This window comes from Oryctolagus cuniculus, chromosome 15 (assembly GCF_964237555.1).
Source record: "Oryctolagus cuniculus chromosome 15, mOryCun1.1, whole genome shotgun sequence".
Classification (NCBI taxonomy): Eukaryota; Metazoa; Chordata; class Mammalia; order Lagomorpha; family Leporidae; genus Oryctolagus; species Oryctolagus cuniculus.
In genome coordinates this window covers 78,283,678-78,301,757 of record NC_091446.1, presented here as the reverse complement: position 1 = coordinate 78,301,757, position 18,080 = coordinate 78,283,678, and the positions used below count along the sequence as shown (strand labels likewise).

At 47.6% G+C, this 18,080-nt stretch overlaps 1 protein-coding gene across 1 annotated transcript in view; it reads left to right on the top strand.

Moving 5' to 3' along the window:
- GLUD1 (glutamate dehydrogenase 1) overlaps positions 1–5,900 on the top strand; it is a 34,551-nt gene extending 28,651 nt beyond the window's left edge. Inside the window, exons 12-13 of the mRNA XM_008269891.4 lie at positions 3,922–3,984; positions 4,634–5,900. Coding sequence (XP_008268113.2) covers positions 3,922–3,984; positions 4,634–4,753 — 183 coding nt within the window. The 3' untranslated portion in view covers positions 4,754–5,900. The remainder of the gene's footprint in view (positions 1–3,921; positions 3,985–4,633) is intronic.
- The last annotated feature ends 12,180 nt before the right edge of the window (positions 5,901–18,080 follow it).

Here is an 18,080-nt window from a genome sequence, read left to right as displayed (position 1 = left end):
TTCCAGCTTCAAGTTGATTGGAGTCAGTGTGATAGTAATTGAATGACTTCTCCTTTCTCTTTATATTCTCAAAATGCAGTAAGAATCCTAGTGAGTGGGGCCAGCATTGTGGTGTAGCAGATTAAGCCGCCTCGACTCTCTGCTAATGCATTCTGGGAAGGTAGCAGGTGATGACTTAATTGTGTGGGCCCTTGTCACCCCTGTGGGAGACCCAGGTGGAGTTCCAAGCTCCTGTCCCACCCCTGACTGTTGTAGCCATTTAGGGAGTAAACCAGTGGATGGAAGATCTCTCTCTCACTCTGCCTTTCAAATACAGTAAATCTTTAAAAAAATGAAAAAGAATTGTAGTGACTAATTCTGTTATTAGTAACTTTGCAAAACAGATGACATAACAGTGATTCTAACCTAATTATGAGGGATTATGTATTCCAGCTCTTTCCAGTTTCAGAGGTCAAAAAGCATTGAAATGTAAACATAAGACTGAACTAAATGAAAATTTGAAATTCTATCTAGCCAAAAATATCTTAAAACAGGTTGGTAATGTATTGATCACAAAGCAAACTTTGACCAGTAAAATGGCAACAGGCGTGAATAGCTAAGTTGTGGTACCGGGGAAGAAGTATTTGTCCTCAGTGTTTTAATTCAAATAAAGATTTCTTAAGTGGATTAAATTAACAAACAGTGGCTCCTACACTCGCCGTGTCCATGGGGAAACAGTTGTGTGGTTCTTGTGACAGCAATGCAGGCTGGTGCAGCTCGCTGGGAAGTGGGAAGATTTATGTAAGTGGCCCTGCCCTTTGGCACTGCCGTAATCTCCCCTCTGGGGATTTATGTTGAGAAAATAATTGAAAAGCAGAGGAAGGCCTTCCTGCATGCTGATGTCATTGGGATTGTTTGCAGTCAGCTTTTCAGTTAGGGGAAGTGGTTATGTTAGAAATACAGGTGTCCTCTTAGGGAACAAATACAAGAGGTCTTCAGAAAGCTCATGGAAAATGGTGTTTTTATTTTAAAAATTATTTATTTGAAAGACAGAGTTATACAAAGAGAGAAGGAGAGGCAGAGAGAGAGAAAGAGAGAGGTCTTTCATCTTCTGGTTCACTCCCCAGTTGGCCGCGATAGCCAAAGCTGTACTGATCCAAAGCCAGGAGCCAGGAGCTTCTTCCAGTCTCCATGCGGGTGTAGGGGCCAAGGACTTGGACCATCTTCTGCTTTCCCAGTTATAACAGAGAGCTAAATCGAAAGTGAAGCAGCTGGGACTAGAACTGGCACCCATGCGGGATGCAGGTGCTACGGGCGGCAGCTTTACCCTCTATGCCACAGTGCCAGCCCCTTTATTGTTTGTGAAATCTCCTTGTATTATCACAAGAATCTTGTAGATGAGACTGTAACATGGGGAAAAGTTGAGTTTTGTTTTGGAAGAGCTGCGATAACCACACACAGTTCCCCCAGTTGGTTAACCAGCCTTTCTCTCAGAGCCACATCTCTTAGGCCTGGGCTTTCCGTGGAGTGCACTGCCCCCCCTGCTTTTCACTCCAGGAGTCCCCTCTGCAGGCCGGAGCTCCAGAGCACTGGACAGGCTCACTGCTGCTCCTGCTGTGGGCCAGGCTGGGCTGCTGGCTCCTCCTTTTGGTCCCCTCCACCCAGCATTTGCCTGGCACACGACAGTCACTCTGGTTGCAGCCCGAGCGGAGCACAGGAAGGGGACAGCCAGCTGCTTAGGAAGACAGAGCTATGAGTGACTTTGCCCTTTTTAAAAGAATCTGTGCTCAGTGTATTGGTCTCCCAGTTTTTAAATGATTGCATTGCTCCTAATTTTAGACTTTGAGGTCTTGCATGTTACCAGTTAAAGAAAACTAGTTTTCCCCAGCTCTTTCCCTCTAGCTCCTCCCTGCCCTGCGTTGGCCCTACCAGTGCCCACATCGTTGAACCCACCATTGTCTCACTGCCCCTCATCCCCACCTACATCTCCCTTCTCTGCTCATCTAACTTAGAGTCCGTGCTCCATCACACCCAGACCTCGTTTGTTCATCACATCCCCACGGGCATGCTGGAAGCCAGCGCTGATGACATGCAGCGCCCTGCCCCTTCCATGCCTGTGCCCATGCAGCTAGGGGCCATGCTGCCAGTTCTGTGCTGACCACTGCCCCAAGTGGGCTCTGAGCTGCCAGCAGCCGTACTTCTCCCCTCTCCCCAGGGACAGCTGCCCCACGCTGCACTGTCCGACCTAGTGTGTGTCCACAGGGGACGCTGGCAGCAGTAGGAAGATTTGCGCAGCACTTGGGCTTCCACCACAGCCCCGTGCTTGCTCTGGCCTCAGGCAAGCAGGAAGCTGGATCAGAAGCACAGAGTGGCAGGGACCCACACCAAGCCTCCAATATGTACCCGTAACCTGTTGCAAAACACCTGCCCCAGTTCTTCAGCCTGCTCCTCTAGAACTGTTTGTGTCAAGATAACCAGTGACATCAGCATTGCCAAATCCAGTGGTCAGTTTTCAGTCCCCACCTCACTTGGCCACAAGTGACCCAGAAGGAGCATCTTCTCTTCACTCCCAGGACACCGGACTCCTGGCTCTCTTCCTTGCTCACTGCCATTCCTTCTTACCCCTGTGCTGCTGCCCCTTCATCATCCCCCCTCAGGATGCTGGGAGGCCTCAGTCCCGAGCCACTCTCCATCTGCACCCCACACTGTGCCCCGTGACTTCAAGTCCTGCACATGCAGTCTGCTCCCAACAGCGTGGAAACTCCAGGAGAACAGGGCGGGGGGTGGTGGTGTTCTGCGTTTCCCAGTGCCAGGCACATAGTGGGTATTCAGTGGCTATTTGGTAAATAAATGAACGAAACAGCAGCATTCTGCCTACAAAGCAAGCTTATTTTCTCTTCCTAGCTTACTCTAACAAGTGCTTAATAAAAACAAATGTTATAGAAATACACTTTCTTCAATGGATACATTATGAATTAAATGATGTTCATCTCAGATAACTTTTTTTTTTATTTATTTGAGAGAGAAAAATAGGCAGGCAGAGATTGCTTGTCTTCTGGTTCATTTCCCAAATGCCTACAATAGCTGAGACTGGGCCAGTCCAAAGCCAGAAGCCAAGACCTCAATCCAGGTCACGTACATGGGCAGGGAACCAAGTACTTGAGCCATCTTCTGCTGCCTCCTAGGGTTCACATTAATAGGAAGCTGGAATCAGGTGCCAAGCCAGGATTTGAACCCAGGAATTCCCAGTATGGGATGCCTGTGTCCAGGCAGTGTTTTAACCACTAAATGCTTACCCTGATAACTCCTGTTGGTGACTCTCTTCAGGTTTTGTCTGTAGCTGTATTATGTTGCATTAAGAGAAGTAGTGATAGTTAATTGTCCTAATTTTTTTAGAAACCATTCCAAGTAACAAATTTAGGAATTTACTGAAACAAATGAACTGGTAGAGAGAATTGGCATCATAAGAAAGAGGTAGGTCGACTCCATGGCGGGAGCCCCTGCGCTGCAGCTCTGCTCTGACTTGGCCAGCTTCTGTCCTTGGTTCCTCACCAAGGGATTAAAGAGCTGCTGCGATCCATCCAGCTTTCAGAGGTGGTGGTGACCACTGAATGCACAGGCAGGATTCCTCCCCCGAGCCGTCCTCTCTGTCTGGTGTCCGCTCACCTGGAGGACGAGGTGCACGCTCCTCCACAGGACTTGTGTAACCTGCTGCGCTGGCGCCTCGGAGAGAAGCGGCTGACCCCACAGCTTGGGAGCCATGCTCTTCTCTGCTCATTGCTTTACCATGAGTGTTTGCTGGCAGATGTAATTAAAACTGAGTAGAAGTTAAAATGCACTTCCCGATTCTATATAGAAGCTACATATATCTTTAGTGAAAGACAAAACAGCTCTGCCTGGCTGTGCTGAATCTAAGAATCCTGTCTGTTTTTTCCTTGACAGGGTGCATCTGAGAAAGACATCGTGCACTCTGGCTTAGCCTACACGATGGAGCGTTCTGCCAGGGTATGTGTGCGTGTGCTGTCTGCCTTTCCACAAGCCCTGTGTGCCTGTCAGCTCCCAGGTCCTGTGTGGTGCAGAAACTAGCAGTCTTCAGCGTTCCAGGTTTCATTTGTATGCAGCAAAGTGCAGGCTTTTGAGTCGCAGCTGATGAGCAGTTTGCCGTCTCTGGTAGGATTCCTAAGCTTGGAAACGGGTAGCACTGCGAGGTGCAGGGAGAGGGGTGTGTGGCAGGTGGCTGAGTGTTGAGGGGCTGGCCAGGCTGGAGTGCAGCTCAGCGCACCCTGGCAGTAGCTGTAGGAAGCTACCTCACTGGAGAATGTGATGCAGGGAGAAGGTTTTCGGACCACTTGAGCCCTGTGTCGAGGCCAGTTTCCCATATTCCTGCTTCAGATCAGTGTATTCCAGATAACAGGATGTGTGTTAGGAAGACTGCTCATGCTCACGTCTAAAGTTACAACGGACGGCTTCTTGGCTCCTGCCTAGACAGTTCCCACTCTGCTCATTCAGAGAATGAGGCCTTTCTGCCTAGCGGTCGTCCTCCTGCCAAAAGTCGTTTGTCTTTGGCTGCCGGAGACCTGCGCTGACAGTACCAGGGTCCCTGTGTGCTCCCTGTGTTCAGGTTGTCTTCACTGCACATTCCTCTTCATTTCAGCAAATCATGCGCACAGCCATGAAGTATAACTTGGGCTTGGACCTCAGAACAGCTGCCTACGTGAACGCCATCGAGAAAGTCTTCAAAGTGTACAACGAGGCCGGCGTGACCTTCACATAGACGGGGCACGGCCAGCTTCCCCACCACCCTCTTCACCTGTAACTTCACAGCCCTATCACAAGTTTACATGTAACACGGAAATCCTGTTCTCTCATGACCCATTAGGTAATGGACACCATTCTCCAGTCAATCCAAATCAGCCCCTTTAAGAAGAAGGAAAGTGACGTTAGGGGATCGTGTACAAGCTAAGAAGTGGGGAAGCAGAAATCACCTGTGCCAGACAGTGGCTTAGGTATTTCTGTGTTCCGTGGGCCGCCTTACTCTGGTGGCTGTCGCCAGGGAAGGTGACATACTCAAGAGCGATCCATTGTTGCTTCTTTTGCGCTGGGCAGATCTGGATGGGCTGTCACTTGGACACATTAGAAATAGGTATGTGGCATTCTCAGAAGGTGTCATGGTCCTGGATGAGTTATTGGTATTTTACGTCAGAATAACTCAATTTTACAAGTTGCAAACAAAAATAAAAGCTGTTTCTCTTTATGCATTTTATTCTTTTAGAATAAAATAAGTACATGCTGCTGTAATAAAATTGCCTTTAATCACTTAACAAGCCTAACTTCAACTCAAGCAGTGTATACCTATAAACATGACAAATGACAAAGCTAGTATTTTTATAACATAAGACAGTATCATTTATAGCGTATCAGTCCCGTTGTTGTCCAGCCAAGCAGAAGGCCCAGTGGGGAATGCTCCTCACCCCTGCACAGGTTGGAGGCCATTTTTGTTAAAACTGTTGGGATTTACTCCCTGTAATTATGACACAGAGTCCAAAGAATGCAGTAACGGCCCCATCCTGCGAATTGTTTCTCCCTTTGAAGCTTGATGGTGTTGACCATTGGACAATAATTCGAGTAGAGTGTCCCAGAAAAACCACTTAGGCCCCTTGTTTGGAGTCTGGCTGGCCCCGTACAGCACCAGGGGCCTGCTCAGCCTGTGCACCCAGCTTCCCTGGCGGTGGGCTGCACACAGCCAGGGCCTTCTGAACAGTAGTGTCCCAATGAAGTGCTAGATACTATTTATGTAAGAATGAGCGCTTTTTTTTTTTTTTTAAACAATATAATATCCTTTCAGAAATTTCTAACTACTTTGTAACTGCATGAGTTAACCTGTGATAAAAAGCAGTTATTAAAAGTCTACCTTTTCCAAAGTTTGTTTCTTTTCTGTGTTTTGTATTCGTTAGTGTTTTCTCTAATAGATGGTAAGACTGCAGTTGTTTCTGGAGTCCTGGCAGCCGCCTCCATAACTCTTCCTTGCGCTCTGTTCTGAGCTGGCCAGACAGAGGCTGTCCTTGAAGCAGGAGGCTCTGCTGCTGCTATAGCTGACAGGTTAGAGTTGTGCACAGTGCCCATTCGCTTGGATCCGTTCAGCCAGAGCATCCGCTATTGAAGACAGTACTGACCGTGGGCAGCAGAACTGGGCTGCACCACCTGCCCAGCTGCCCCATTCGGAGTGTCGCTTTCCACTTGGTCTGTGTCGCCTCCCTGCTTCGAGCTTCCCTTTAGTCTCACAGAAAGCCGAGCGGCACGTGCGCCTGCTGAGCCCTTCCCGCAGTGCTGAACGGGAGCTCCAGCGCTGAGTTCTCAAGCACAGAGCGCCCCCGCTGCAGGAACTCCCTGGCATCTGAAGTTGCATGCTCCCCCTGAACATCTACCTTTTAATTGTAATGCAGTTTTAGTGTGGTGGGTTTGTACCTATTAACTAAGGTAGTTTGCTGACGTCTATGGAAACACAATCACTATAAAGCTATAAACAAATAGAAGTTCCTATTTCCCAGATAAACACAAAGGGAGAGAACTCACTGGGAGCTGAGCTGACCTGTCCTACAGGAAATTCTCAAGTTCTTCGGGTTTGAAAAGAAAAGACACTAACTCAAATCCACGTAAGAACAAGCCCCAGGTACAGGTAACTGTACAGATGAATGTGAAAGGTCATTTGTATGACCATAAAAGCAGAAAGGAGGGATTAGGGGATAGCTACTTAGGAGTACACTTTGAATACTATTGAAAATAGGTATTTACAGGAACTAGATTATTATACAGTAATGCGTTATAATCTCCAGGGCAAGAGTAAGTATTATCTACTAGAGAGGCTGATTCATCCCCCCAGATGGCCACAATGGCCAGAGCTGTGCTGAGCCAGGAGCTTCTTCCCACTCTCCTATGCGGGTGCAGGGGCCCAAAGGACTTGGCCGTCTTCACTGCCTTCCCAGGCAACAGCAGGGAGCTGGATTAGAAGTGGAGCAACTGGGACTTGAACCAGCGCCCATACGGGATGCCGGCAATGCAAGCCAGGGCTTTAACCTACTGCGCCACAGCACTGGCCCTGTGTGAGAGATTTCTTGGTATAGGCATGTCAGTCTGTAGAAAGCCAAAGACACACTCCTGGAAAGCAGAAGAGATGAGTGATCCATAATGTACAGGGGATCCTCAGTAAGGTTAACTGTTTCTCATCAGAAACTGGGGGAAGGGACAAGCATTCGACCGAGCAGTGAAGATGCCAGCATCCCATATTGGTGTGCCCAAGTGCAATACCCAGCTCCAAGCCAGACTCCAGCTTCCTGCAAATGCAGACCAACTCCGGGAGGCAGCAGTGATGGTTCGAGTCACTGGGCTCCTGCCATCATGTGGGAAATGAGAATCGAATTCCTGGCTCGCAGAGTTTGGTTCTGGCCAGGAGGCTGTTGTGGACATTCGGGCAGTCAACCAACAAGGGAAACACTCATCTCTCTCCCTCTAGCCCATTCCTAAGTAGATTTCTTACAAATTGTTTTAAACTATGGAGACCAGAAAGCAGTGGAATGAGATATTTGAAGTACTAAAAGAAATCAACGAAGAATTTATCTGACAAAATTATCATCCAAAAAAGGAAGGAAATGTTCCCAGAAATTGAGAAGGCAAGCCAAAGGAGTTTATCATCAGCATGCTTAGCCAGCAGGTAGTGACAGCCATATGAAGAGGTGAGCAAAGCACTGGTGAAGGTAATAGCCAACATTATTGTGTTTTATTTATTTGAAAGAGAGGCAGAGAGGTGTGCCATCCATTGGCTCACTCCCTGGATGGCCACAGTGGCTGGAGCTGGGCCGATCCAAAGCCAGGAGCTTCTTCCAGGTCTCCTGCACAGGTGCAGGGACCTATGCGCTTGGGCCATCTGCTTTCCCAAGCCACAGCAGAGAGTCGAAAGTGGAGCAGTCAGGACTTGAACCAGTGCCCCATGGGATACCGGCACTGCAGGCAACAGCTTTACCCACTACCCCACAGCACCGGCCCCAGGAACTCCCTAGTTGTATGTTAATAAATCATGACAGTAACAACATGGGAAGGGGCAGAGATGGGAAAAAACAGTTAATGGTGTGCAACCAAAGCCAATTGGTAGCAGTTCAAACCAGATTGTGATAAGTCAACATATTAAATAGTCTTCATGAGAAAAGGAATTGAGAGGTCCAAAACGACTCCCTAGAAATAAGTAAATAACTCAAGTGGCTGGATCCCTGCCATCCACACTGGAGACCCAGCTGAGTTCTAGGCTCCTGGTATCAGCCTAGTGCAGTCCCTGCTGTGGGAGAAAATATATATGACATGTAAAATCAAACAACATAATAGTATAAATGCTTTCGGCAATCACTTTAAGTACAGTAAACTCACCAATTACGAGCCATTGACAGTGGGTGGATTTAGAAATCCTACTGTACCACTTAGAAAAGGCTTCCTTGGTTGGAAGTGAAAAGATGGAAAGAAGGGACTGTATTCCCCAGCTCTTCATTGTGGCAACAGAACACATACCGCAAACAGCGTAGGAGGGAGAGAGGTTTGCTTTGGCTCGCAGTTCTGGAAGGTCATGGCTGAAGATTGTACAGCCCCATGGGTTTGGCCTCTGATGAGGGCCATGGCGGTGCCTGCCAGGAAGCAAAGAGCAAGGCTGGGCCTGACTCAGGCCTTCATAAACAACCTTGCCGTGAGAGCTGCCTGCCAAGGCCACACCCCGGAGGATCTCCCAGCAAGCCAACCTTCCAAACACCTGCAATCAGATCAAGTTTCTACCCTCTAAGTGCCTTAACCTCGCAGTTAGGGGTTAAATGTGTGAGTTCAGGAGTCACAGCCCTTCCAAGCCATAGCAGAGATTCCATGAGGAGCAGTGACCAGAAGAGAACGGGGGTGGTTACAGTAATAGCAGGTAGAAAGACCTTAAGCCAAAAATAGGCCGGCGCCGCAGCTCACCAGGCTAATCCTCCGCTTGTGGCACTGGCACCCCAGGTTCTAGTCCTGGTTGGGGCACTGGGTACTAGTCCTCTTCCAGGCCAGCTCTCTGCTGTGGCCCGGGAGGGCAGTGGAGGATGGCCCAAGTGCTTGGGTCCCTGCACCCACATGGGAGACCGGGAGAAAGTACCCGGCTCCTGGCTTCGGATCGGCACAGCACGCCGGCCCTAACATCCATTAGGGGAATGAACCAATGGAAGCAAGATCTTTCTCTCTGTTTCTCACTCACTGTCTATAACTCTGTCTATAACTGTCTATAACTCAAGGTCTAACTCTGCCTGGCAAAAAAAATAATGATAATAATAATAAAAATAAATAAAGTTACAGGGCCCGAAGAAGGACATTTAATGAGTCAAAGCATCAAGCAGGTATTACAATTATAAACGCATGCAGCAAGAAACAGAGCCCCCAAATATAACAAAACTAAAGAAACAGAAGGAGGTTCTACAATGATGGCCTTCATTACCCCACTCAATGAATGGAACATCTAAGCTAAATCAACAGGGAGACAGAGGAACTGCACAGCCTAATGGACAGAACGCTCCACCCAGTAACAATTGAAAATACTCGCTTGAGTTCGCATGGAACACTCGGCCTTGCACACCGTATGTTAGGCTATAAGACAATTCTCAGTAAGTCATACAAACTATTGTTTCCGACTAGAATGAAGCTGGAACAAATACACAGAAACAGCACTATTAATGGTTCAAAGAAATGACTAGCAAAAATTAAAATGCTTTGAGATGGGTTAAAATGCAGAGGCAATACACCAAGGCTAGTGGGATGAAGGGAAAGCAGTACTTGGGAAGATTATAGCTGTAAATGCCTGCGTTATAAAAGGATTGCAGTACGGGTGAGTGGTGCAGCGGGCTAAGTCACCGCTTAGGACACCCACTTCCCTTATTCAAGGGCATGGTTCAAGTCCTAGCTTCTCCACTTTTTTTTTTTTTTAAAGATTTTATTTATTTATTTATTTGAGAGGTAAAGTTACAGAGAGAGGAAAGACAAAGATCTTCCATCTGCTGGGTCACTCCCCAAAGGGCTGCAGCAGCCAGAGCTGAGCTTAGCTGATCCAAACCCAGGAGCCAGGAGCCCCCTCCCGTTCTCTTTCGCCAGGCCATCTTCCACTGCTTTCCCAGGCCATAGTAGAGAGCTGGATCAGAAGAGGGGCAGCCAGGACTAGAACCGGCACCACGGGTGGAGGATTAACCTGCAGCACAGCGCCGCCCTGTAGCTTCTCTACTTTCAATCCAACTTTCTGTTCACGTAGCCCCTGGGAGGCAGCAGATGATGACTCCAGTACTTGGGTGCCCACCCCCTGGGCTTCCTGGAGTGAACCAGCAGGTGGAAGATCTCTCTCTCTGTCTTTCTGCCTTCCAAACAAAATGAAAATAAGTAAAATTTTCAAAAGAGAAATGGGGTGGGTGTTTGGAGCACTGTTTAAGACGCCACTTGGTACACTCCAATACCCTATGATCACGCCTGGGTTCAAGTCCCAGCTCCACTTCTGATTCCCTCTTCCTGCTCACACACCCCCTGGGAGGCAATAAATGATAACTCTCGTGGTTGGGTCCCTGCCATCCACCTGGGAGACCCACGCTGAGTTCCAGGCTCCTGGTTGCGGCCTGGCCCAGTCTTGGCTGTTGGATGTGTTGGGGAGTGAACCGGCAGATGGAAGATCTTTGTCTCTAACTCTGCCTGTCAAATAAAATCAACAACCTAACTACCCCCTAAGGAGTAAAAGAAGAACAAACTAAACTTAGGAAGGAAGTGTTAGAGGTTAGAGCAGAGGAAGATGAAATAAAAAAAATGGGAGTCAACAAAACCAGGAGTTGGTTCATTGAGAAGCTTTCCCAAAACTTGATGAACTGACTCAGAAAAAAAAAAAATCCCTGAAACCAGAAATTAAAATGGAGGCATTATTATTGACCTCAGAAGTTTAGATTACTAGGCGATACTGTGAAAAACTGTATACCAACAAACCATATCATCTTGCTGAAATGAACAAATTCCTAGAAACAAGTAAATACAACAGTCAACTCAAGAAGAAATAGAAAATCTCAAGAGACCTAAGGCAAGCAGAGAGGTGAATCATCAGACACCTCCCAGCACAGGGAGCAGGACCTTGGCTACCACTGGGGAATGGGCAGTGGTGAAATGCACAGAATTCAGTGAGGAATGAAGAAAATGCTCAGGGCGTGGACAGGGGTGGTGAGTGTGCATGAATGTGCCTATTTCCACGGAGAGCACACTTAAAAATGACTAAATGGTAGCTTTTGTCATAATAGAAATAGCCACACCCACCCACCCCTGGAGGGGGGGGGGGACTAGCGACAACACTGCAGGCACAAAAGTCTTCACTGAAAGGAGAATTCGCATCAGTCTTTCACAAACCCTTCCCAAAAAAGGAGAGAAAACATTTCTCTTCTGAAATATTTCTGCACCCACCTTCATAGCAGAATTTTCTTTGTTCACTTATTTATTTCATGTATTTGAAAGACCTCTGAGAGAGATCTTCCATCTACTGCTTCACCCTCAAATGCCCACCACACCCAGAACTGGGCTGAACCTAAGCAGAGGCCTCCACAGTCCATCTGGGTCTCTCAACGGCGCTGGCAGGGACTTGAGCCATCACCTGCTCTCTCCCAGGGTGTGCCTGAACAGGAAGACGGAACGGGGAGCAGAGACGGGACTGAGGCACAGCCCCTCCAGTGTGGGATGCTGGTGTCCCAAGCAGTGAGTGTCTTAACGTCCGCACCAACTACCTATAGCGGCATTTTGTTTGAATTTTCATTTGCTGGTTGAGGTGAGAGGCGGAGAGAAACAGAGACAGAGAGCTCCATCTGCTGGTGTAGTTCTCAAATGCACGCAATGACCAGAACTGGGCCCAGGCCAAAGCCAGAAGCAGGGCACTCAATCCAGGTCTCCCACAGGGCTGGCTGGGATCCAGCTAGTTGGCCAGTCACCTGCTGCTCCCTAGAGTGTACACTGGCAGGAAGTTGGAATCCAGGGCAGAACTAAGCATTCTGTGGGCATGCCACTGGCATCTTAGCCACTAATCCAGCCTGCGTAACACCTGATACTAACGCCAGGTAGGCCAACGAGAAAAACAGAACTACATACCAATGTCTCTTAGGATCAGAAGCACGAAAGTACTCCACAAAATACTAGCAAGTCAAAGCCAACAGCTCATTAAAAACAGTACACATTCTAATCAGGTGGGACGCACTCCAGGAACGCAGTGTTCCGCACAGGAAAAATCAATCACCATAATACTCCATGTTAATCTAGTCAAATGAAGGCGAGATGGATGTGGAAAAATCTTTGACAGCTCGACACCCTTTCCTAGTAAAAGCATTTAGCTAGACCAAGAGGAACTTCCTAAACATAATCAGAGGCACTTAGGAAAAATCCACAGTTAACATCAAACTCACTGGTGAAAAGTGCCAGGTGTCCCCTTAAGAACAGGAACAAGATGAGGAGTCTCACTTTCGCCACTGCTATTCCGCCTAGCACTGAAGCCCTAGCCAAGAAAGTTAGGCAAGAAAAGGAACAGGAGTCCAAATTGAAGAAGAAGATAAATGATCTCTATTTGTAGATGACATTTTATATAGGGAAAACCCTGTAGAATGCAAACACACAGAAACCTCCCAGGATGAATACATTAATTCCACAAAATTGTAGGGTGCAAAATCATCACACAAAAATCTGTTGTGGGGGCCAGCGCTATGGTGTAGCAGGTAAAGCTGCTGCCTGCAGTGCTGGCATCCCATATGGGCTCCGGTTCGAAACCTGGCTGCTCTGCTTCCAATCCAGCTCTCTGCTGTGGCCTGGGAAAGCAGTGGAGGATGGCCCAAATCCTTGGGTCCCTGCACCCACGGGGGAGACCCGGAAGAAGCTCCTGGCTCCTGGCTTCAGATCAGCACAGCTCTGGCCGTTGCAGCTATCTGGGGAGTGAACCAGCAGATGGAAGACCTCTCTCTCTCTCTCTCTCTCTCTCTCTCTCTCTGCCTCTGCCTCTCCGTAACTCTGCCTTTCAAATAAATAAATAAATCTTTTTTAAAAATCAGTTGTGTTTCTATACACTAGCAATGGACAATCAGAATAGGAAATTAAGAAAATAATTCCACTTACAGTAGCATCCAAAGGAATAAAATATCTAGGAATAAACTTAACTGGGAAAGTGAAACACTTGTACACTGAAAACTATAACATATTGCTAAAAATAAATGAAAGAATACCTTAAATAAGTGGAAAGACATCCTATGTTCATAGAATGGAAAATTTCATGTTAAGATGACAATACTCACCAAAGCAATAGGTTCAAATTCCTATTGGAAATTTCTATACATATTGCAATAGTCTTGTTTGCAGAAATAGCAAATCAGATACTCAGGCTTATGGGGAGGGTGCTTGTGACCTTGAACACCCTAAAACAGTACTGAAGAATAGGACACACACTTCCATTCGAACTCACTACAAAGCTCTGTTAAGGGAGAGAGCATTTAGCCCAGCGTTTATGACAGCCGCACCCCGCATTGGAATGCTTGGGTTCAATTCCTGGCTCAAACTTCTGACTTCATCTTCCTGCCAGTGCAGTGCCCTGGAGGCAGTGGTGATGGTTCAGGTAATTGGCTTCTTGCCACTCATGTGGGAGACCTGAATTATAGTCCTGCCTTCCAGCTTCAGCCCCAGCCCAGCCCCACCTGTACAGGGTGGAATTATAAAATATAATTATAAAATGTAAATTATAAATTATAAAATTTGTAAAGATGGGTAGCACTTGCATGTAAACATACATGCCAGTGTGCTGGCATCAAGAGTCCAGAACTAAAAATCAAACATCTATGGCCAATTAATTTTAAAAGATTTTATTTATTTATTTATTTATCTATTTATTTGAGAGGCAGAGTTAGAGAGAGAGGGAGAGACAGAGAGAAATGTCTTTCATCTGCTGGTTCACTCCCAAAAATGGCCAAACAACCAGAACTAAGCCAATCCGAAGCCAGGAGCCAGGAGCCAGGAGCTTCTTCCAGGTCTCCCATGCGGGTACAGGGGCTCAAGCACTTGGACCATCTTCTACAGTTTTCCCAGGCCAGAGCAGAGAGCTGGATCGGAAAAGGAGCAGCTGAGACTCAAACCAGCGCCCATATGGGATGCCGGCGCCTCAGGCAGAGGTTTTAGCCTACTACCCAACAGCAGCCCCTAGCCAATTGTTTTTTTGTTTGTTTGTTTGTTTGTTTGTTTTTCAATTTGATAGATAGAGTTATGGACAGTGAGAGAGACAGAAAGGTCTTCCTATGGCCAGCGCTGCACCGATCCAAAGCCAGGAGCAAGGTGCCTTCTCCTGGTCTCCCATGCAGATGCAGGGGCCCAAGCACTTGGGCCATCCTCCACTGCCCACCCAGGCCACAGCAGAGAGCTGGACTGCAAGAGGAGCAACCAGGACTAGAACTGGTGCTCATTTGGGGTGCCAGCGCCACAGGCAAAGGTTTAACCATGAGAGCCATGGCGCCGGCCCCGGCCAATTGGTTTTTGACAGTGGTTTTTCTTGGATTGTTGTAACAAAGCACCACAGATTGGGTGACTTAAAACAATAGAAATTGCAGTCTCACGTTCCTGGGGCTTATCCATCAAGGTATCAACAGGGCAGAGTTCCTTCCTGCCTTTCCTGGTTTGTGGTCAGAAAACAGGTTCACATTCTAAGGCACTGGGTATTATGAATTCGACGTATCTTTTGGGGGGACTCGATTCAACCCATAATATTGTTTAAGGAGGAACAAATAGTCTCTTCAACAAAAGGCACAGGACATCTGGATATCCACACACAGGAGAACCGAATGGGACCCTACCTCACTCCATATACAAAATCAACTCAAATGGTATCAAAGGGGACAGGTGTTGCGGCACAGTGGGTCAAACCAGCACTTGGGATACCTTGATCTCACATCAGAGTGCCAAGTGGACTCCCAGCTACTCCACTTCTGAGCCGGCTTCCTTTTAATGTACCTGGGAGACAGCAAATTATGCTCCAAGGAGCTGGGTTCCTGCCACCCAGAAGGAAGACCTGGATGGAGTTCCCAGCTCCTAGCTTTGGTCAGGCCCAGCCTTGGCTGTGGCGGGGATTTAGGGAGTGAATCAGCAGATGGAAGATTTCTCTCTCTGTCTTACACTTCCTTTCAAATAAATTTTTTAAAGATTTATTTATTTATTTGGAAGGCAGAGATACATAGAGAGGAGAGAAAAAGAGGTCTTCCATCTGCTGGTTCACTCCCCAAATGGCCACAACAGCTAGAGCTGGGCCAGTCAAAAGCCGGGAGTTTCTTCTGGGTCTCCCATGTGGGTGCAGGGGCCCAAACAGTTGGGCCACCTTTCTGCTGCTTTCCCAGGCACATTAGCAGGGAGCTGGATCAGTTGGCTGTATGTATGTGAATTAATTTCTAGGTTCTCGGGGCCAGCGTCGTGGCGCGGTAGGTTAATCCTCCACCTGGGCACATGGGCACCAGTTCTAGTCCTGGCTGCTCCTCTTCCTATCCAGCCCTCTGCTTTGGCCTGGGAAAGCGGTAGAAGATAGCCCAAGTGCTTGGACTGCTGCGCCTGTGTGGGAGACCTGGAAGAAGCTCCTGGCTCCTGGCTCCTGACTCTTGGCTCCTGGCTTCGGATCGGCTCAGCTCTGGCTGTTGTGGCCATTTGGGAAGTGAACCAGCAGATGGAAGACATTTCTCTCTGTCTCTGTCTCTCTACATCACAAAAAAATAATTTAGATCTTTAAAGAAAAATTTGGGGGCTGGTGCTGTGGCGTTATTGGTAAAGCCGCCGCCTGCAGTGCCAGCATCCCATATGGTCGCTGGTTCAAGTCTCAGATGCTCCACTTCCGAACCAGCTCTCTGCTATGGCCTGGGAAAGCAGTGGGAGATGGCCCAAATCCTTGGGTCCCTGCACCCACGGGGGACACCCGGAAGAAGCTCCTGGCTCCTGGCTTCAGATCAGCACAGCTCTGGCCGTTGCAGCCAGTTGGGGAGTGAACCAGCAGATGGAAGACCTGTCTCTCTCTCTCTCTGCCTCTCCTTCTCTCTCTATGTAACTCTGACTTTCAAATAAATAAATAAATAAATAAATATTTTTTAAAAAAAATTCTAGGTTCTCTGTTCTGTTACATCAATCTATGTGCTGGTTTTTATGCCAGAACCATACTGTTTTAATTACTATAGCTTCATAATATGCTTTGAAATCACACATTATGATGCTTCCAGTCTTTGCTTTTTTTTTTTTTTTCCTCAGGATTTCTTTGGCTGTTCTGGGTCTTTTATGGTTTCAAATGAATTTTAGGATTGTTATTCTCATTATGTAAAGAATTTAATTGGGATTTTGATAGGAATTACATCAATTCTGTAGATTGCTTTAGGTGGTATAGACATTTTAATGATATCAATTCTTCCAACCCATGAACAAGAATATCTTCCTATTTTTGTGTGCACTTGATGATTTCTTTCATTCATGTTTTATAATTTTCATTGGCAAGATCTATTATTTTATAATACTTTCTATGGTTTATTTCATGCCCTTCACTGCACAATACACACATAGCAAAATGAAAAGAAAGGAAGGAAAGAGGAAAGTAGACATTTAGCCTCGTGGTTAAGATGCCCATGTCTCATACTGGAGTCTTGGTTCAATTCCCAGCTCTCACTCCTGACCCCAGCTTCTTGCTATGCAGACCCTAGGCAGCAGTAACGAGGGATGAAGTAATTGGGTTCCTGCCATGTACATGGGAGACCTGGGTTGAATTCCTGGGTCCTGGCTCCAGTCCTACTCCAGCCACAGCCATCTCAGGCATTTAGGGAGTGAACCAGGGAATGAAAATGTTTGTGTGTGTGTGTGTCTGTCTGTCTGTCCATCCATCCATCCATCTACCCCTCTCTGTCATCTATAAATGTTAACTATTTCCTCCATTCTCTTTCCTCTGAAATGAAAAATAATAATAAAAAGACAGAGGGAAGTGCTTATTCTAGGACAGCATCCTCCCCCGTGAAGTTAGGGGATGTGGGCACTGCTTCTCCGACTTTCTGTGGACAGGGAGCAATTCCTTCACATGACTCCATCACGGGCTGGGTTCCTCCTGCACGTGCCCAACGCACTTGCTGTGCAAGTTCAACAACCTGTGCTGGTTTGTCCCTCGTTCAATGAGAACCAGCCACTGATGGCTCTCCTGGAGGCCTGGGCAGTGGCAACTGCCACTCAGAGGTTCTAGACATTCTCAGTTTCTGCACTTATCTGTACTTGTACGGAGACTAGTTCACTCCCAAAATGCCTGCAACAGTTTGAGGCCAGGCCAAAGCCAGGAGCCAGGAACCAGTCTAGGTCTCCTAGGTGATTAGTAGGAACCCAGCTCCTTGAGTCATAGCCTGATGCCCCCCCTCCGGTGTGTGTGTGTGTGTGTGTGTGTGTGCACTAGCAGGAAGCTGCAGCCAGGAGCAGAAGTGAGACTCAAGCCAGAACCTCTGATACAGGAAGTGGAGCTTCCAGGTCTTACCCACTACACCAAGTGCCCGTCCCAAGCCAAGGGTTCCCATCCACTTCCACCCAACGCCTGGGCCCGAAACAAGTCCCCAGCTGGAGACAGCACAGCAGCTTCAGTGCCAGTGAGCAGTGGACTCCGTCCCTCCTTGAGCAGCTTTTGCAACTGGCCGGCAGAAACGCTGTCCAGGCCTCTTGGGGATGACGAAACAGCTCAGCTAATTTTTTTTAAAAAAAGTTTATTTATTCATTTGAAAGTCAGAGTTACAGACAAAGAGAAGGAGAGACAGAAAGAGATATCTTCAATCCACTGGCTCACTCCCCAGATGGCTGCAACAGCCAGGGTTGGACCAGGTTGAAGCCAGGAGCCTGGAGTTTCTTCCAGGTCTCCCATGTGGGTGGCAGGGGCCCAAGCACTTGAACCGTCTTCTTCCATTGCTTTTCCCAGGTCATTAGCAGGGACCTGGGTGAGAAGTGGAGCAGCCGGGACATGAACCAATGATCCACTACACCACAAAGCTGGTCCCAGAAACAATCTTTTAGATTTATTTTATTTA